The following is a 19,791-nucleotide window of genomic DNA, read 5'->3' as shown; positions in this document are numbered from 1 at the left end:
AGGGAAATCAAATATAAAACAATGAAAAATGAGCATAGTATTACAAAACAGAATAAAAACTTCAGTAAGAAAAAATAACAAAATAAAACTCACTTTTGTCATAGCGTAGACTCAAAAAGAATATTACTACTCATATTACTACTAATATTACTACTAATATTACTACTTTACTAACATTATTCTTATTGTATTATTTTTACTTTTTTAATATTATTTATCTTGGAGTATATCATATAGATAGATAGATAGATAGATAGATAGATAGATAGATAGATAGATAGATAGATAGATAGATAGATAGATAGATAGATAGATAGATAGATAGATAGATAGATAGATAGATAGATCAGGTTTTTTTCCTTTTTCTTTTAAGATTTTTCTCCTTTATTTCATTTCTGTTGTTGTTCTTGTAGAACAGAGGACACCAAGCAACTTTATTCTTGAGTCTAATACAAGAGTCCACCCTCCCCTCAACTTGAAGACCACCTCCATACCCTCTACAGAGCTGAAGCTATCCGTCCTACAGCATCCCCACCTTCACAACACAGAAACTCCTGAGGCCCCTGAGGAGAAAACAGCATAACATTCGACTGCAGCCCGACCGGTTCTACCCGGAGAATATACAGGGGAAAAATAATTACATTGGTTGACATAAATTTGTATTCTGTATTTGTTGTTCAGGACTTCGAGAGGACTATCAGGTGGAAAAGTCAGTCTGGGGATATTTTGAACCGATAGCGACAGCGAGCAACATACCAGCATGCAGGTGATAACATGCGCGCTGTTTACGCTCATCACCCTCCCTATCAGCGCCGCGTCGGAGGCTGACTCTTGCCCCGCTGTCTGCGAATGCTGTGAGTGGAGGACTCACACAATCTCCTGCTTTGACATTGATATCCTCCCCAGATTTCCAGCAAGCACGGAGACACTGTGAGTAGGCGAAAAGCGCGCATCTGTGAAAACGATTCTGCAGATTTCTTCATGCATTTTTAAATGTAAAGTGCTCTCAACCCCGAGGAAAAATCATTATAGGCTCATGTCATGAATGCTCTTCAAGGTGCTCCCACAGAGACCTTGTGATGTTAAGTAGTTTTTCCATCATAAGGTAGGGTATTGTTTTGTGTATTAATACCAAACTTTATTCCAGTTTTCATTTGACTTTTATTCTTGGTTTGGTGTGAAATAAATTTTTGAATGAAAAACGTTTATAAAATATATAGGCCTAACTGCAGAATATGAATAACTGCAAAGTAAATTAATATGTGTTGTATTTAATTAAAACCCGAACCAATTAACCCATCATTATAAAGACATTATGCAACAACAAAATACTCAAATATAACTGAATAGGTGTTAAAAAAAACCATCAACAATATACGTTTCTTTTTGTTTGTGGTGGTTCAGGTTTACTTGTTCGTGCTTTGTGATTCAGCTTTTTAATTATCACTACAAATTGTTTTGTAATTTTTTTGCATTTTGATTTGCCCCCATATCTTGCACTTGTACATGTACTATATTTCTACTACTACTCTACATGTACTATATTTACTATAATAGATGCAGGGAGAGACAGTGACAAAGAGAAGTAAATGAATGAGAAGAAACTCACAACACAGAGGACTTGAAATTAAGTCTGCAGTATATTTGCTCATACATGTGTCCAAACTAATGATATACACACATGAGTAATGGGAATACAGTAGCAGTTATGGAGCTTTTTTTATAAATTGCATAATCTTGGAGTGTCTAAAAAATATAATTATCCATCATAATCACAAAGATATCATGTGTTTTGTGTGACAAACAAACTTAAATACTCAATTTACAGTAAAACAGCAGAAAAGCAAAAGGGTTGTCCATAGCTAATATATTATATGTATAAAAAATAAATCCACATCCATATGATTAGAGTGTAAGACACAATTGTATTTAGCAGTGGAAAATCATAGACAACACAACACAAAACAACACAACACAAACTGAGCAAACCAACAGCTGATCTGTGCACACCAGTCATCTTCTTATTATTGCCCCCCCCAACCCCCTACCTTCCCCCCAAAAATCTAAATCCATAAATCCTTAGAGCCAACATGATGCAATATGTTAGTCACCTCTGAGAAATGTCTTCAACACTTCCTAAATTGGTTACATTATGAAAATTATACAACAGAGAGCGACCAGACTGCCACAGCCTTGACAAATGGAAACACGTGCCCTTCAGAAGAGCTCAGGGACATGTGTGAAAACATTAAGTGGAAAAGACAGAAAGGCTATTTTCCTATATAATCAGCATTTGTGAAGAGTGAATTGGACATGAGAATGACATTAGATTGTACGAATTGCTTTTTTGGTGATGTTAAAGTCCATTTTAAAATATCAGTTTTTATTTAGTATTTACAATCAATATTGATATTTGCTGTTTCTCAGAAGAGGTAAAAGATGTTTGCATTACATACAGAACAAGGCTTCACTCTTTCCAAGAAGAATCAAGTTCAGTGACATGTTGATCCTTCCTACATTTGATTTTTGATCAAATGTCTTCAAGTCATCAGTTAAAAATTTAAATTTATTCAAAATATTGACAGTGTAAGTATGAAAATTTAAGAAAATGTCCATTGATATTGAGGTCAATAGTGACAATTTAGGCTAAGACAGGGCACCTGTTATGATAGCATCATTCCACCCCTGCAAATGGGGTGTCCCACCAGCCCAAATACCACTTTTGGATGGAGGGATGTCCAGGCAGATGACACGTGATTTATTTCGTTGTTCTTACAATAAAGAATGAATGACCCTACTGCCCTAAGAAAAACAGTGCAGTTCACTTTTATTGTAGATTTTAAAAATAAAATCATACATCTCATTAGACAAATGTAGAATAAATGGGATTTGTGCAGTGGCTTAAGATGGTTAAGACACTTGTTCATCCCTTTGTAAGATTAAAAAACAAAAAAAGTTTTACATGGGAGGGACTTAATGTACACAAGAATATTAATAACACTCTCTGTGGGAAGAATGATGGCAGAATTATCCTCTTACTGTTTGAGAAACTGGCATTTTTGTAACTGACTAATGTTTTTTGGTATTAAAATTGCATTAAAACCTTTCTTTATTAATATGACATTTCAGAGATTTTCCCACTTTGGCCAAAAACCCTCTGCAGTTTTTTTTTCCAAATGAAAGTTTGGTTAGAAAAATCTTTTACATAAAACTTTTATCTAGAAAAAATGTGAATGCAAAGCAGACGTCTGCTTGTGCTTGAGTGTGCATGTTGTGTTGTTTGGAGTCCTTTGTGTGTGTGTGTGTGAGTGTGTGTGTGTGTGTGTGTGTGTGTGTGTGTGTGTGTGTGTGTGTGTGTGTGTGTGTGTGTGTGTGTGTGTGTGTGTGTGTGTGTGTGTGTGTGTGTGTTCGTGTGTGTGTGTGTGTGTGTGTGTGTGTGTGTGTGTGTGTGTGTGTGTGTGTGTGTGTGAACCTTTAGTCTCCATGTGTCACTGGGAGTCAGAGAGGTAGAAAGAAAAGCACAGACACTTTTGAAAGCCTGTGTAGCGTGACTCTCGCCTGCGTCTGGACGATGCATTCAGATGCAATATTTATGTTTTACAGCACATTTCTCAAACACCCAAAGACTTCCATGTGAGAACAATTAAGAGAAAAAAAGACTTCAAAGGAAAGAGTGCAAAACACGGCAGCTCCAGTCTTTCAGAAACCTCTGAATTTTTGGATTGAAGTTTTAAACGTGATAACTTGTGATATCTGCTGTCCCTCACCCTCTTATTTAATAAAACTGACTGATGAGTTACATTTCGAAGCTGTTCCCTGAATGGTAACAGATGAGCACTGGGATTAATTGTAAAGTAAGAGAATGTTGAACATCTTGACCATAGCTGAGATTACTGGAAATACTGACGGTTTCCCAGCCATTCAGTTATACGGATGGATCATGTAATGGAAACTGTTACTGTTACTGCATATTCTACGATAATAACCTCATGAAATTATGAAAAATAATTAGAAATGTAATATTTTATAAGCATCAAAATCATTGCATGGATAAATCAGTGCACACGAGCGCTTATTCTGACCAAGTTTTTCTTTTCTTTTTTCTTTCCACACTCAATGTAAAATGAGACCAGGACAGAAAAACAAAGTGAAATAGTGAGTCTGTGGTGCATATTCCAGCAGTCAGACTGAGAAGACATTGAGAAATTAGGAATGTCAGCACTTCTACAGAGTTGAAGATTACATTGAATAACTCAAATGTTTGAAATGTGTATCAGAAAATTAACTCACCCTGGGCTTGCCACCGAAGGCCACCACAGTTCAAAATGAGACAGCACCATAGTAAACACATGTTGTCAATCCAGTCCTGACAATATAATGAATTATGTGGCTTCTGTCACTTCAAACTCAATTTCAACCTGTTTGGTTTCTTGAATTTCCATCCAAAAGTACAAATTGGAAGTACACGTCTCTGCATCAGAGATGGACTCGTTGGCATCGTCCTCGCTCTTCAGAGGGAAAATTCATGGTGGTTATTTGGGTTTGAGTGTGGCAGTGAAACACTGTGGTTCTCACAGCCGTGTTTGGTGTCAGGGTCTGCTCTGTGTTCCTTGGTTTGTTTTAGTTTGTCAGACGTGTGCAGGGTGCTCTGCTCCTGCATTGACTGAGTGTCTAAAAACTCAATGTGAGTGTGATTCAGGCTCATGGGCTAAGCCTCAGCCTCTGAATTAGTCTATTGTTCCTCTAATTAACCAAAGGTGACTAAAGATTGTGTCTGTAGTTGAGTCACTATTATACCTGTTTCCAATTGGACACATCACTGTTGCCAGTTGTGACAGGATGCATTGGAACAAACTTGCGTGTCCTGCAGGTGACCGTGGAATACAACATGACATCAACACACATGGCTGCCATCCTTAGCTGTTCCATGGCTATGATTTGATTCTTAAATCCACCACAACAAAATCTGCAGCAAGATCCCAGCGGTGAAACAAATCTCAAAATACAAGCAAAAGTAAGAGTTATGTGCTTTAGTGTTGCTGCTTAGGGGTTGAGGAGAGGATCAGTATCACTCATAATCTCTAATTGTGATTCTACAGCTGGCTGGCTCACTAGGTCTTAATGATTGGAAATATGGGAAAACAGCTCACTCCAAAACTAACAGAACCCATTTAGCAGAATCTCTGAAGTTTAGCCAAGTAAGTTATCGGGCAACCATAGGAGACGAAAGAATCTACAGGTCCTGGCCAAAAAATATAGTGTGGTGTATTATGGTTTATGCATCCATAAAATACAATTTTTAACCTTTCTTTTTTTTTTAATAGTAAGAACAGATATGTGATATATTTACTGTATTTGTAGGTTTTATGTTGCTGGCTGGTGGAATTTTTTGTCCCAACCATAGTGGTCATGTTTGTTCATCCAAATGTACTGAGATATGGAAAAGGGTATCATCTCTTCACACTTACTTTAAAAGCAATAGACAACATCATGATTGACACTACACATGTACATTGCAGAAGTTCTAAAGATGTTCATGAAAAAAGAGAGGACAGAGGAGATTATCAACAAATGCAAGTGTTCACTTGTTTTTTGATGATACAGCAAATGGCCAGCAACCCAAAATCAGGTTTAGAATGATTTAATTCTTGCTCTACTAGTAGAGGGATACAGTGAATGTCAGATTGCTTCCACCTTAAAATGCCGAAGACCGAGGTTCATAAGAACAAGGTCAAGTAGCAGACATTGGGGACAAAAAAGCTAGTCTGACAGATGGCGAAAATGACTCTGCACTGACCGGGATGACCACCACCTCATTTGAATGTCACCCAGGAATCGTAGGATGACATCAAGTGGCCCACAAAAAGAATGGCAAATGGCAGCTTGAGTGAAGTGCACGGCGAGAGCCATCCTAAACAGGCACTTAGGGGCAGGGCTCAAGTCGGGTAAAGCTAGAAAAAAGCCCTTCATCAGTGAGAAACAAAGAGCCAGAGTGAGGTTTCCAAAAGACCATAAGGGTGGGACCATAGAGGACTTGAGTAAGGTAATCTCCTCTGATATGTCAAATTTTCTGCTTTGCCAGACCTGGAAAGGGTGTTTCAAACCCACTGTGAGATTTGGTGGAAGATTGGTGATAGTCTGGGATTCTTCAGCAATGCTGGAATCAGGCTGATTCATTTTTGCAAAGGACATATGAATCAAGCCATGCACACGGTTATTTTTGGAGATAACTTCCTTCTTTGTGCGCTGATAATGTTTCCCAGGTCAGAGGACTGATTTTCCCAATAGGACAATGCTCCTAGGTCAGTCAAGGTATGGGTGGAAGACCACCAGGTCAAGACCCTGTTGTGGCCAGCCCAATCTCCAGATTTGAACCCCGTTGAACTCATCTGGAATGTGATCAAGAGCAAGATGGTTACAAGCCATTGAACAAAGCTAAGCTGTTTGCGTTTTTGTGCCAGGGATGGTATAAGGTCACCCAACAATATTGTGAAAGACTGGTGGAGAGCATGCCAAGATGAATACAAGCTGTCATTAAAAAATTAGGGGTTATCCAACCAAATATTAATTTACAAACTAAGTTGAAGTATTAGTTTTATGATGTTCTGAAATAAATGTTAACTTTTTCTTTTCTTATTTGATTATTTTGACTATTTGTCATTTTCGGCAAATAAATGTTATACATGTCAATATTTTTTTTTGAAATTTGGGAGAAATGTTTACAGTAGTTTAAATAATGAAAAAAAAAGTTGATTTCACTCAAAAACATACGCCTATAAATAAAAATCAGAAAAAATATATAATTTTGCTTTGGTCTCCTAATTTTTTTCCAGAGCTCTATATGTCCCAATGATTTATCTTTTGCATATAAATGTAAAATATAGAAAATGTCTTTTCAGTATCTGACTCCTATGTACAATTTGATCATGAACAGCGCTGAAGGTTTTTTTAGTTTGTGTGTCACACACTTGGGGTGTCCTAAACAGACCCAGAACTTGTTTGATTTGGCTGCCATCTCAGGTCCAGTCAGCTCCAACTCATTGTTTTTTTCCCCACATTCTCTTGAATTGGCATGTTTGTTTCAGCATTTGCTTCAAATAAAATTTTCATCTGGTTCTAAAATGTATAATTGTTGAACTTTTGTCTGTCTTTTTTTTCACCTTGTTTTGTCTTCTTACTGTCTGTGCCTGCACCCTATTTAGTGTTATTGAATAACTTTAAAGTATTTCAAGCTAATGTTTTTATTTTACAGAGGGTTATTTCATTCACTTCATCTCAACTTAAAGATTTGCTTTATTGATGTTGATGTACATTATATCAATAACTGAATCATGCTGGTATTTTAATAACTGCTAAAATAATCATTGTATAATTTCTTAACCAAGAGGGACATGGCAACACTCGCACAATTATTTCTCACCAGGTACTAGGTGCATTTTACCGTCAGTAAAAAAAAAAAAAATCTCTACCATGCTTAATATTCTTGAGTGCTGAAGTAATTGTTTAACATTTAAAATACACGTTTTTAATCCTTGTGTTAAGATGAGCTAAAATGACAGTTTACCAGATTGAGTACACACAGGAGAGAGGAATATATGTCACAGCTACTTCCAGAAAGTAAACATAACATTTTACAAAAAATATCTAACAGTTTGAAAATGTTATACGTCCTTACAGTCATGCAGATGTTGAGAACAAAACGAGATGGTAACAACTACAACGTCTGTTTCTATTTCTTAACCAGATGGCTGTTCGAGACCCGTCTATCATCCGTGCAAGCAGATGCCTTTTCCAGTATGGTTAACATCTCAAAGATGTGAGTTGGGATTTATTCATTGGAGTTGTTATGTTCCAGGCCAAACACTTTTCATTACCTGCTTTTCAATCACAAGCCCTTCACAGTTGAGCGCATCCACCTGTTGTCTTTCACAGCTTTGCTGTCAGGAGATTACGCTTTCCTCCCTAGTGTATTTGCATCAACACAAACTCTGTCAGTTCAGCAGTCAATTAGAAATATCTATCAAAATCATGCTAATGAAAAAATGTCCTTCAGAAACAAATACGCACTAAATAGTCCAAGTTGAATATTTTTTCTCCACAATGTGGAGAAAAGGAAACATTACAATCCCCAAAATAGCAAAAGATGCCTCTCCCTGCCTATGGTTGATGTGTTGGCCAAGTATCATGAAAAAATATTCCATGATTTTTGTATTATTCCCCATTTTGAACTGAAAATTCTTTGCAGACATAAAGCCAGACAAAGCAACAGCTATATCCCCCCATTATATGTTCGGGTTAATAATGGGAACCTGTTCCAAATTGCCTGCCCTTTTCCTTTTTGTCTCCCAACCTAGATGACAGATGACATGCTCCATGCTTAGTATCACTTCTGGCTCCTAATCACAAGTGGAAGTACTAATGCATTCCTTCAGCTGGAATGCAGGTCCTTCAACCACAGTGGGGCTTGTACATTGTCTGGGTACTTCAGCACAGCATTTTGGATGTGTGGTCATTTTATAGTCCAAATTTGGGGTGAATTCTCTGTATAGACGTAAAATATACTCTGGAATCCCAATCCTCAGCATGTTGATTTAAATTTTTTCGTTCAAGTCATTCTTAAAAGGCAGCCGGAGGCGGTTTTTCTGAGTCTGAAGCAGCCGGCCACCCTCCGGTCCCCAGCCCAAGACAGTGGACTTGAGCTACGGCTGCCCCTATAACAATAGACTGCATGTCTGCCAGAGTTTTAGAAGATGTTTTCTTAATATTGTTGCTTATTAAGTACAGTACCTGTGATAGCTGTAGGTAAACAAAATTCATTTGGCATGTTTTTTTTCTGTTGTTTTAAGGCATTTTAAGGTAAGTTCATGTGGGGAGTTTCTGGTTTACTTGAAACATATACTTCTTACCAAGAAATAACAAACAGAAGCAGAGTGACTGATCACTAGGTAATGTATATGTGAGGCACATACCTGTAAAATTACCCGTGACTGGAGGCTTTAGATTAGGTGGGTCAATAAATTCAGGATAGAGTTGCAAGCATTAGAATAGTATTTAGAGCCTTTCACTCTGAAGTAATTTAAGAAAGTGGGTCTTAAATTTCTATTGCATGTTGGCGCAGCACTTTCATTTAACAAATGGTTAAAAATGCACCCACATTTTTCTATTATAACAATAATTCTAATAGCATGACTATTAGGACTGTGTTCTCCTCATAGATATATATCAGTGGATGTTATGCTGCAGAGGCTGGAGAGACACTCGTTCCACAGCCTCATGGAAATCACCCACATGTGAGTAACTACAGGAAAAAGCCATGCTCTTTATTGATCTGTATTGATTAAACTGTTCCTTTGGTCCGTGGAGAGACAAATGCTTAATGTTGAACCTGCCTGCAGGAAGAAATACATCAGGAGCTTATTTCTCTATTTCACACCACTTGCTGCCCCTCAGTGCAGAGGCACTGAGCAGTTATTTCTCACTGGCAATTAAAGAAAATGAATTGAGCACTCTTTTATGAGAGTGCTAAATGCAAATTAGATGAGAAACTAATCAGTTTAATGAAATTACTTATTGCCTGGACCATTATTATTGAACCTGATCTAAAGAGACAGAATACACATTTTAGAGCAAAAGAACTGTCAGCATTTGGCCTCTTTATGCTTCAGCTCTTCTAAAGCAGCTCAGGAGGAAAGTCTAGCAAGGTGCACCCTTTTTGCCATTATGGTATAGCTTTATGACAGGATATCCAGTTGGACCACACACTTTCCAGTAGAACTAGTTTGCACTTCATCTGTTGTTGAAAGACAATTTCAGCCTTTGAAGCTGATTTTCAGCTTCTTGTAATACAGCAATTTGTCTGTGTGCCACTTGTTTAAATCACTGCACTGAAGGTGGGCGGTTGGGGGATTTTGTGACAATGTCTGTAACAAAAATCCATGGAAATCAGTTTGACATGCGTGTGTATATCATTTGGCTGAAATTGTGTCTTCATCATCCTTCCTTTTAGTCTTTTCATACTAGCCGCTGAATACCAAAAATCTAAAATACAGACTGAAATGATGATTCAAGCCGCCAGCTAAGGTTTGTATCTGTGCTCTAGAGGTCGATTTTGGATCTCTGGGGCCTATTTGCTGCTGATTGGTGTGGTGTAGTACCATACATCAGATAATAGCATCTCTCTCAGGTTTCGTTCAGGGTCAGACACAAATTAATGCTCTCCTTCCTGTTAGCTGCTTGAGGTCGAGAGCAGATGTGGATCCAGGACTGCAGTTAGGACTGAGAAATTAAACAAGGTTGGATGAAACTGGTTACCGTTAAGATAAACAACTGGGTTTAGGAATTCTTGGTTTTACGGGCAAGATTTATTTTTGTATTTTGAATAAAAGTTTCTGTATTCTTGTTCGTTCACAGCAGAAAATATGTGGCATAAAGGGGAGTGAACATTTTGTCATTACAACTGAGTTAATCAATATATTTACGTCAAAAGTAAATCAAATTTACGTGTAAATACTGCTGTCACAGTGTACGGAGGGCATTAGACATAGACAGATCTCTGTCAGCTCAATTTAGTTTTCTCCATTTATATTCAGGACAAGTCATTTTCTCATGAGACGATGATACAGTTTGATTTGGCTGAAAAAATCTGATTCTATCTTTTAAGTCAAGAGCGCAGAGCATTTTATGACCAGCCAAAGGCACCATGGCTGAAGAAAAAACTACACAGTGAAACACAAATCTTATTGTTTTAAAATTAAGCAAAAAGAAATTGATCTCTCAGGAGTCCTATTTCACCAACTTTCTAGTATTCTTATATTTGTTGCAAAGATTTGAGCTCCTCACCTTGAGAAGACAACTTCTCGCAGAGGCTACTGGTGACTTTTATCTGCTGGGCTGAGGTTTTCAGGTGTGTACAGGAGGACACACATATTCCAGAGAAGTACACGGCTTCAAATAGAAGAAAGGTGTTCGGTCCAGTACAGGGTGGACCAGAATAAACACACTAATGAAACACTAATTGGACTCTACTTCTGGTCCTGGCAGTGACTGAATTCCCCTTCTATCGCAGCTACATTCCTCATCCTGTCAGCAGCTTTTGAGGCAGTGTGACTTTCACTCTTTTAACACGACCAGCATGCTGCTGTCTTTTACTTATGTTCTGAATCAGTTTAATTTTATGTGGAAGTACATTTTCATTCCACTTTTTTTTAAATTTGTATTTGTCTTCAGAGAGATACGTAATGCAAAAAGTCTGACCTACATCGACCCAGAGGCCTTTAAAAACCTGCCAAGCCTCAAATACCTGTGAGTATTTTTCATCCTATTTAGTTCCAGACTCATCACCTATTTTGTCACTGAACTAAATTGGCAAAATAATTGAACATTAGCAAGACACATTACATTCTGCTATATTAATAAGCAAAGACAGCTCTATGTCCTTACTCTTTGTTACGTCCATTGTTAACCATGCTTATTTCTATATTGGTCTTTTCAGGGGAATTTTCAACACCGGCCTCACTTTCTTTCCTGACTTGAGCAACATCCATTCTCTTGACATGTATTTCATCCTGTAAGTTTCTTTCTCTTCAATATTTTTTTTTTAGACAAAGCCCACATACCAGAATTTATGCTTATTTAAATCGCTATTTAAATGGCACCACTTCATTGTCACATTAATTCAGAGCCATCATTCTATTATAAATGATGATGATAACTCATCAGCAGCTTCATCAATTATTTTTTATACTGTGAATGTGTGCCACTTCTTAAATTTTTGTCCTTCTTTGCATTCCTATATAAGAAAAAGGTGGCATTTTGGGAGAAAGGTCTCCCTGTTTTCATACACTAATGAGAAGATAACTTTGCGTGTTTGCATTTCTGTTATCAAACAGATAAGTACCTGAATTTCCATATAAAACTGCTGTAACTATACACATATATTTATATGTCTGTATCAACCACTCATCTCTAATTTAATCTTTCTCCTGAGTCATATGACTTTATCAGGCATATTCCTCCTAGTGCCATTTTCCAACAAAATGTATTTATTTACAACAACACTTCACTTCCAATATGTTCGGTGTCTTACTTTGCAGGGAAATTGTTGATCACCCTTTCATCGCTGAGATCCCAGCTAATTCATTCCATGGAATTACCAGCAACATGCTGACAGTGTGAGCTGTCCTCAGTGGCAACCCCGCAGCAATGCACACATACATATCATGTACATGAGAGCACAAATAAAAGCACAAATAAAATTATGTATGTAATTATATTATGTAATAAAGAACACAAATAAAATTATGTATATACAGTATTTGTATCATACAGAAATGAATGTGGGAAATGTGACCACAAAAAAAAAAATGTAGTAAACACATAATGACTGCTATAATACTGGAATTCTCCTTTATCCCACAAATGCAGTCCAAACCCAAAAATAGCGACTAGACAGAGTTGAAATTGGTTTGAATTACTCATTTTTAAATTGTGTTCTCTCTCTGAACTTACTCAAATCTCACAAAGATATTAAAACAACTACACAGGAACTCACACACAACAACCAGCCACATGTATGTGGTTAAATTTCATAGAAATGGAAGTGGGCTTGCACTTTTGATTCAGAAAACTGCATGTTTCAGAAATTGTTGGCCTAAAACCCGCAGAATTACAGACTTCACCAGAGAATGTAAAATAAGTAGCTACTTATCTCTTTCACTGCTGCTTAGAGACAGTGAAGCACAGAGACACATGGAAAACATTTACATTCAGCAGGTTACTTTTTAAAGCTATACGACAAACTGTATTTGGTGTATTATTTTTTATATTTCTGTGTAAGTTTATGTTTTCTTCCAGGATGCTGTATGGAAATGGCTTCAGAGAAATCCAACATCATGCCTTCAATGGGACAAAGTTAGATCAAGTGTGCGTATTTATTGTCTTGTGATGTGCTTGAAGGCCTGGCTGAATTAATTTGACATTTTGGGAATTTTTATTATATTTTGGGTGTTACACTGATATTCTGTTATTATTATTATTATTATTAATATTATTATTATTCAAAGAACATTCCTCATTAGCATTAGACACACTAAATAATCAAAACAGTATCAACATGTTGTTTCTTGGTTACTATATTTTTATTTAATAAAATTATTTAATATCTTCACTGGTACAACAAAGTCACTTGACTTGTAGGTCTTGGATGGATAGATGGATGGATGGATGGATGGATGGATGGATGGATGGATGGATGGATGGATGGATGGATGGATGGATGGATGGATGGATAGATAGATAGATAGATAGATAGATAGATAGATAGATAGATAGATAGATAGATAGATAGATAGATAGATAGATAGATAGATAGATAGATAGATAGATAGATTAGATAATTAATCATGGAAAAATAGGTTTCTCACTATGTTGCCTGGACTATATTATTTCCGACATCTGGCATATGTATTTTCTTCCGAAAGATTGCACTAAAAAAAGCAATTCTCATGTGTGCTGAAAAAGAGCATATGTTGAGTCAGAAACTTGTGGTTCCCATGGGAAAATATGTTTCCAAAAGAGGGTATCTGGAAATCTGTATGAGGAGTTTATATCTCCCATACACTCAGCGACATCGAACCAAGGTCCTGTCAGACTTCACAAAATCAGTTTCATGCTTGAACATTCGAGGCCACCAGAAGGAAACATTAGGAGAGAAGCGACATGTGTTGCTTCTTTTTTACTGGTACTCTGGACATTTTTTCACCCAATAGTCCTGAATCCAGCATATTTACGATATGAGGTATGAATGGTATTGATTTAAGAGCCCTCTCCTCTTTTACCACACCTGCAGACATCTCAGGTCCTTATAAGAGGATAATTAATCCATTACTGTCACTAGTGATTCTTTGCACATGGGTGTTTGCTTTGGCGTTTGAGGGGAGAAGTGATCCGAGTACAGCTGACCAAGGAAAACACATTGGTCAATCTCTGTAGGTCTGTTATCCTTATTAGATTAAAGGGAGTCAGGGAAATGTGCAATGAGGGTGTTTCAAGAATATGGCACACTAATTTGAATTAGCAAAACTCTTTTCTGTTACAGTTCATCTCTGAAACTGGAGAAATGTGCTGTGAATGAGGCTTGACAAAATATTATGCCATGTCTTGCCTCCATCAGTGTGACTGAAATGTGAACTTTCATTTTGATAAGCTTAAATTTGTGCTGTCCTTTCCAGTGATCTTCATAGGAATAATTACCTTACCAAGATGGACGATCGGGCTTTTTCTGGCACCATCAGTGGTCCGATGCTTCTGTAAGTACCTGAGGAAAAGCTTGAGTCCCTCTCATCAAAAATGTGTGTTAGTACACATGATTCTACCAGTCTGAGCAACTTTAAATCAACCTTAATCATCTCCCACAGGCCTGTCACAATTTTTAAACTTACTTCTTTACAGATTTTATTGTTTGTCTTGCAAACATGTATCTCAGTTAAATGTTAAAAGCGTGTTTAAATTAATACAAAAACGGTTTTAAAAGATGGGCAGTCAATAAACTCTTACTCTTTTACAAACCATTTTCTTCTACAAGTATAGCTATAGACTTACATGCTATAGTATGACCAGTATACAAGGACAGCTAATATTATCTAAGTTTGGTAAAGATCTCTTAATGTAAGGTAGCTAAATTTCACCTGTAAGTCAGATATTAGTTATATTTCTGGTTTTACAAAAGAGCATGGTGGTTAGCACTGTTGCCTCACAGCAAGAGGGTCATGGGTTCAAAACCCAGCAGTTCCAACATGGCCTTTCTGTGAAGAGTTTGCAGTGAATGGGTTTTCTCTGGGTACTCCAGTTTCCCTCCATCATGATAAAAAAAAAACATGCATCTAAGGACCCTTAGGTCATGTTGGCCAACAGTGTCAAGGGCGCCCAGGGTGCAGCGGCCCAACCAACTCTCAATCTGACCTCACAATTTTGTTGTATGATTGTATAATTGTATAATTGTATAGTCACTTTTTAGACATTAGGTTATTATTCATGTTTCAGTCAATGTAGCAGAGCCGAACATTTTTTTAAAATTTTGGTCATACACTATTTTGCTTTTTTCACATATTTGTTTGATTATTATCTTATGAAAAACAGGTTGAATGACTGAGAATGCAGCTTTGCAGAAACTTTCTGGTATGATGATTTCAGTTTAGGGAATAAATCCAGATATGGAATGCGTTTTTCTTTTTCTGCTCCTTTTTTTTCCCTTCAAACATGCCCAGCTCCAAGCCAGAGAGCTGGTATTTTCTGTTTGAGAACAGGTTGAGATGGTTTCATCCAGAAGACTACTTATTACTTTCAGTGGATAAAACTGTGAGACCCTTCCTGCCAACTATCTTAAGGGAAACTTCAGATGACAAAGCTTCTAGTAGGTTCTATTAGTCTGTCACCCAAAAACCCAGGTTGGATGACCTGACATAATTTATTCCAAAATGTTTCAGTATTTACAATAATTACACTTGTGCTGATGGTAACCTCTGTTACATAACCTAATTTTAAATGAATATATATTGACATTTTCTTGGGTAAAATAATTTTTTACCAATTTGAGTTTTGATCAGACAAATAAGATCCAATACTCATCTGTGCTAGGCAGATTTTGGAAAGAACAAGACTAGCTGTTTCTTCCTGTTTCCAGACTTTATGTCAAAATGAACTGGCTGTAGTTTTGTATTTACCAGACAGATATAAGGTGTGGAGTCGATTTACTCATAGCTAAGGAAGTATTACACTTTCAGTGGTATATTTCAAAAGCATCTTTAGATCACACCAGGAAGCAATAGGCTTAGTGATCTCATTACTCCCACCATGTCAACATTTCAACAATTTCCTCTTCCATTCATAAAATATACACCAGGTGAGATGTGTCTGTGAAAAGTAATGGCAGACTATCAAAGAATGGAAACTGTCCCTCCGCAGCTGTGTCTTTGACCTGGAAATCTGAACCCCATTGTGTGAGAGGATGTGAATGAGGAATTACAATGACCTCTATTTGATACTGCTATCTTTTTTTGTCCCTCTCTAGGCTTTCAAACCTGAGTTCCCAAATCTTAGTGTTTAATTCCAAACCCCCTTTCCACAGATTTCTGGTTGCCACACTGACTCTTATCACCCCACTGTCTGTCTAAGTAAATAGTGTTGTGTGTAGGCCCTCTTCCTCTCTTCCACTGAAGAACATGTCCTAAGTGAGGTCAGCTCCATGAGGTCATGAGCTAAACATCTGGCAATGACAAAATCAGCCTGTGCTACTTCTTTGTTATGGCCTTACTCAGTATTCCCTACGAGAGGAAAAAGAGCAGAGGATAGAAACACAAGACAAGCATATGGGACTAAATAAATAGACATTGAGCTCTTAAATATGGAATTGTTTGGCTTTTGTTTCTTTTATTTAATCAAATTAACCAGCCATTGCAAGGGTATTAGCAGTTTAATGACCTAAGAAACTAAGGAAGGCAAATGAGATCACAGCCCCTGTTGACCCGTGGAAGGGGAGAGTATCTGGTGTTGAACAGCGGAACATCCTGATAATGGGATCACACAGGATATTGGTGAGGTTGTCAACTTACTGTATGTCTTTGTCCAAATGAGTTTGAGCTGACTTTGGCTTGGCATTTCTAGAAATACCATGTGTAATTGTTTTAAGATGATGAAAATGTGAGGATCTCACTCTTGAAAACAGATGGAGGGTGTTTGTTTCCTCATTATTTGAGCTCTCTGGCCATAATTAGCCTGTATCCTCGATAGATCTGCTGATGGTACTTATATTCAGCCTTGAAAGGTACCAGATACTGTTAATATCAAGGATTCTTATTAATTTCAATATAAAATAAGTACAGTGTTGAATGCTATCAACTATCAAGCAAAGGGACTCTAAAGTTCCTTTATCTTTCAGTGATTTTGGTCACGTAGGTCACGTAGGTCAAATTTCCTATTTAGACCTGAAGAAGAGTAAGATCACTTGATGGTATTCTCATAATCCCTGACACTCCCCTATGTGTTTGTTTTCCTCAAAAAAACTAAATGATACCAATGTTCAACTAACCAATTGACTGACTGACTGAATGATTCTCTGTCTGAAAAAGTCAAATGAATAAATCAATGGGTCTACCACTCCTTGACTTTCTCTTTATCAAAACTCTCTATATTGCAACAGAACACAAAAATATTTTCTAATTTGTCTAACACATCTTGTTAAACCTAATGATCCCCTGTCTTTTATGAAGGGATGTGTCCATGACAGGTATCACATCCCTCCCGACCACTGGTATGAATTATCTCAGAGAGTTGAAGGCACGTGATGCATGGGCTCTGAAGAAACTGCCTCCCATCAAAACCTTCAAGCACCTCACCATCGCCAACCTCACCTACCCCAGCCACTGCTGTGGCTTCAAGAACCTCAAAAAGAAACGAGGGTAAGCTTCTGTCAAGTCTCTCTTTTGTTTGGTCTAAATTAAAGCACTCAGTGAGACTAAGAACAGACACCTGGAGGCATCACAAAAAGATTAACAGAATACTTTTGTAGTTTTTTTTAATTATTTTTTTTATGACCCACCAGAGCGAATGATGCAGCTGCACTCGTATGCTGATTTTGCCAGGGTTTGAATCAACCCTCTGGTGTGCTTACTAATTACTTTTTACAGTGCTTCCATTATTAGCGTCAGTCATTTCTGTTATTATAAGAGGAAGGTTAACCTAGACTAATAATCACTTTCAAAACAAGAATCACTTTTCCTCAATGAAATGTATGAATTATTTGATTTGACGTGACATTTGTTGGATTTTGGTGTGTTTTTAGTGGGATGACATCCTTTTGTACATAGACTCAATCTTATGTGCATTTGCTGTCTTTCATTTTCAGCTTTTTGGAGAACATCATCTGTAACCTCACTGCTTTCTATGACCAGCATCACAAACGGTCTGTTGGGCCTCTACGCATGCCTTCCCTTGAAGGAGACAATGTAGTGGAGACAGTTCCAGACCTGAAACCATATGATGGAGGTCACAAAGAGTCCCAGCAAGACTGGAGGAGAAGTGACTTCTATGGCAGTCTCCACTACCACGCCTACTTTGGTGGCCAGCCAGATGAGGATGTGGGTTTTGGAGAGACCCTCAAGAACCCCCAGGAGGACACTAGCCAGGACTTTGACAACCGTTATGATTATGTGGTGTGTGAGGAAGGAGAAGAGGTGGCATGTGCACCGGTCCCTGATGAGTTCAATCCTTGTGAGGACATAATGGGTTCTGGCTTCCTGCGAGTGTCTGTGTGGTTTGTAAGTCTGCTGGCTGTTCTGGGAAATGTGGTGGTGCTCCTGGTGCTGCTCACCAGCCACTACAAGCTTTCAGTGTCCCGCTTCCTCATGTGTCATCTGGCTTTTGCAGATCTGTGCATGGGGATCTATCTGCTGCTTATTGCTTCTGTAGACCTCCACACACAAGCCGAATATTTCAACCATGCCATAGACTGGCAAACGGGCCCTGGTTGTGGACTTGCAGGGTTTTTTACGGTTTTCGCAAGTGAGCTATCAGTGTACACACTGACAGTCATCACTCTGGAAAGGTGGTATGCTATCACTTTTGCCATGCGACTGGATCGTAAGCTGCATCTTCACCATGCCGCAGCTGTGATGTTAGGTGGCTGGATTGTCTGCCCCCTTTTGGGTCTGCTTCCACTGGTTGGGGTAAGCAGTTACCAGAAGGTGAGCATCTGTCTCCCAATGGATACCCAGTCCACAGCAGCTCAGATCTATATATTGTCAGTTCTGGTCCTCAACATCCTAGCTTTTCTTGTTATCTGTGCTTGCTACTTCAAGATCTACTGCGCTGTGCACAATCCTCACTACCACTCTGGATCCAAGGATACCAACATTGCTAAACGCATGGCTGTGCTCATCTTTACTGACTTCTTGTGTATGGCACCTATCTCTTTTTATGCCATGTCAGCTGCACTAAACCGGCCTCTCATCACAGTCTCCAACTCCAAAATTTTGTTGGTGCTTTTCTACCCACTCAATTCATGTGCCAACCCATTCCTTTATGCAATCTTCACTAAAGCCTTCAGGGGGGACGTATTCATTCTCCTCAGTAAGGTGGGTCTTTGTCAGAAACGAGCCCAACTATTCAGAGGCCAGACTATCTCATCAAAGGGCAGCAGCGGGACATCTCAGGTTCGTAGAGACAAGGATAAGGTGAGGAAAGGTCAAAAAGAGGTCCGCATGCACCTGAAGAAATGTTCTGACCATAACTACAATCAAGCAATCTACCAGCACACAAGCCCTGAAGAGAGCCAGAGCCTCAACACATGAGGTGAACATGAGCTTGAGGTATAGAAAAAAAAAAAGCAAAGACAGTTTCAGGTGGGAGAGGCCTTGAAGTGTTTGTGGACAGATCTGTTTGGAAATATAACAAAATCTGCAGTATTTGGCTTAAGTTTTCAGGCCAAGTTTAGCTGTTTTCATTTGTTTAATCTGTGATGATTTTATGGGTCCAGTTGTTGGAGAAAATCACATGTAACTAAAATATCAGACACAATTAATCTCATTTATATTTTTATGAACTTTTTTAAAATAGAACAAAAATTGCTAAAAAAAATTTTTAAGATAAAAACTCAAATATATAAACTGGTCTTTTGAAAGCTATTTTGTCTGAAACTCTAGATTGGCATTATTATTATTGTTATTATTATTACTACTAATACTATTATTATTACTATTACTGTTGGGTTTTTGCTGTTTTTTGTTTTTTTTTAAATTC

General features: G+C 37.8%; 1 protein-coding gene across 1 annotated transcript; it reads left to right on the top strand.

The window, feature by feature from the left end:
* Positions 1-760: 760 nt before the first annotated feature.
* On the top strand, positions 761-19,556 carry tshr (thyroid stimulating hormone receptor). Its single transcript, XM_068343029.1, has 10 exons — positions 761-930; positions 7,745-7,816; positions 9,216-9,290; positions 11,227-11,301; positions 11,492-11,566; positions 12,093-12,170; positions 12,853-12,921; positions 14,229-14,306; positions 17,265-17,453; positions 17,900-19,556. The coding sequence occupies exons 1-10, from the start codon at positions 761-763 to the stop codon at positions 19,341-19,343; spliced, it is 2,325 nt and encodes a 774-aa protein (XP_068199130.1). The 3' UTR covers positions 19,344-19,556.
* Positions 19,557-19,791: the final 235 nt, after the last annotated feature.

This window comes from Antennarius striatus, chromosome 19 (assembly GCF_040054535.1).
Source record: "Antennarius striatus isolate MH-2024 chromosome 19, ASM4005453v1, whole genome shotgun sequence".
In the NCBI taxonomy this organism is placed as follows: domain Eukaryota; kingdom Metazoa; phylum Chordata; class Actinopteri; order Lophiiformes; family Antennariidae; genus Antennarius; species Antennarius striatus.
This window is presented reverse-complemented; position numbering and strand designations above follow the sequence as displayed.

Coding starts and splice junctions, on each gene's coding strand:
- tshr (XM_068343029.1), top strand. CDS start 761: ATGCAGGTGATAACATGCGCGCTGTTTACGCTCATCACCCTCCCTATC. Junction 11,567..12,092: donor CTTGACATGTATTTCATCCT/GTAAGTTTCTTT, acceptor CTTACTTTGCAG/GGAAATTGTTGATCACCCTT. Junction 14,307..17,264: donor ATCAGTGGTCCGATGCTTCT/GTAAGTACCTGA, acceptor TCTTTTATGAAG/GGATGTGTCCATGACAGGTA.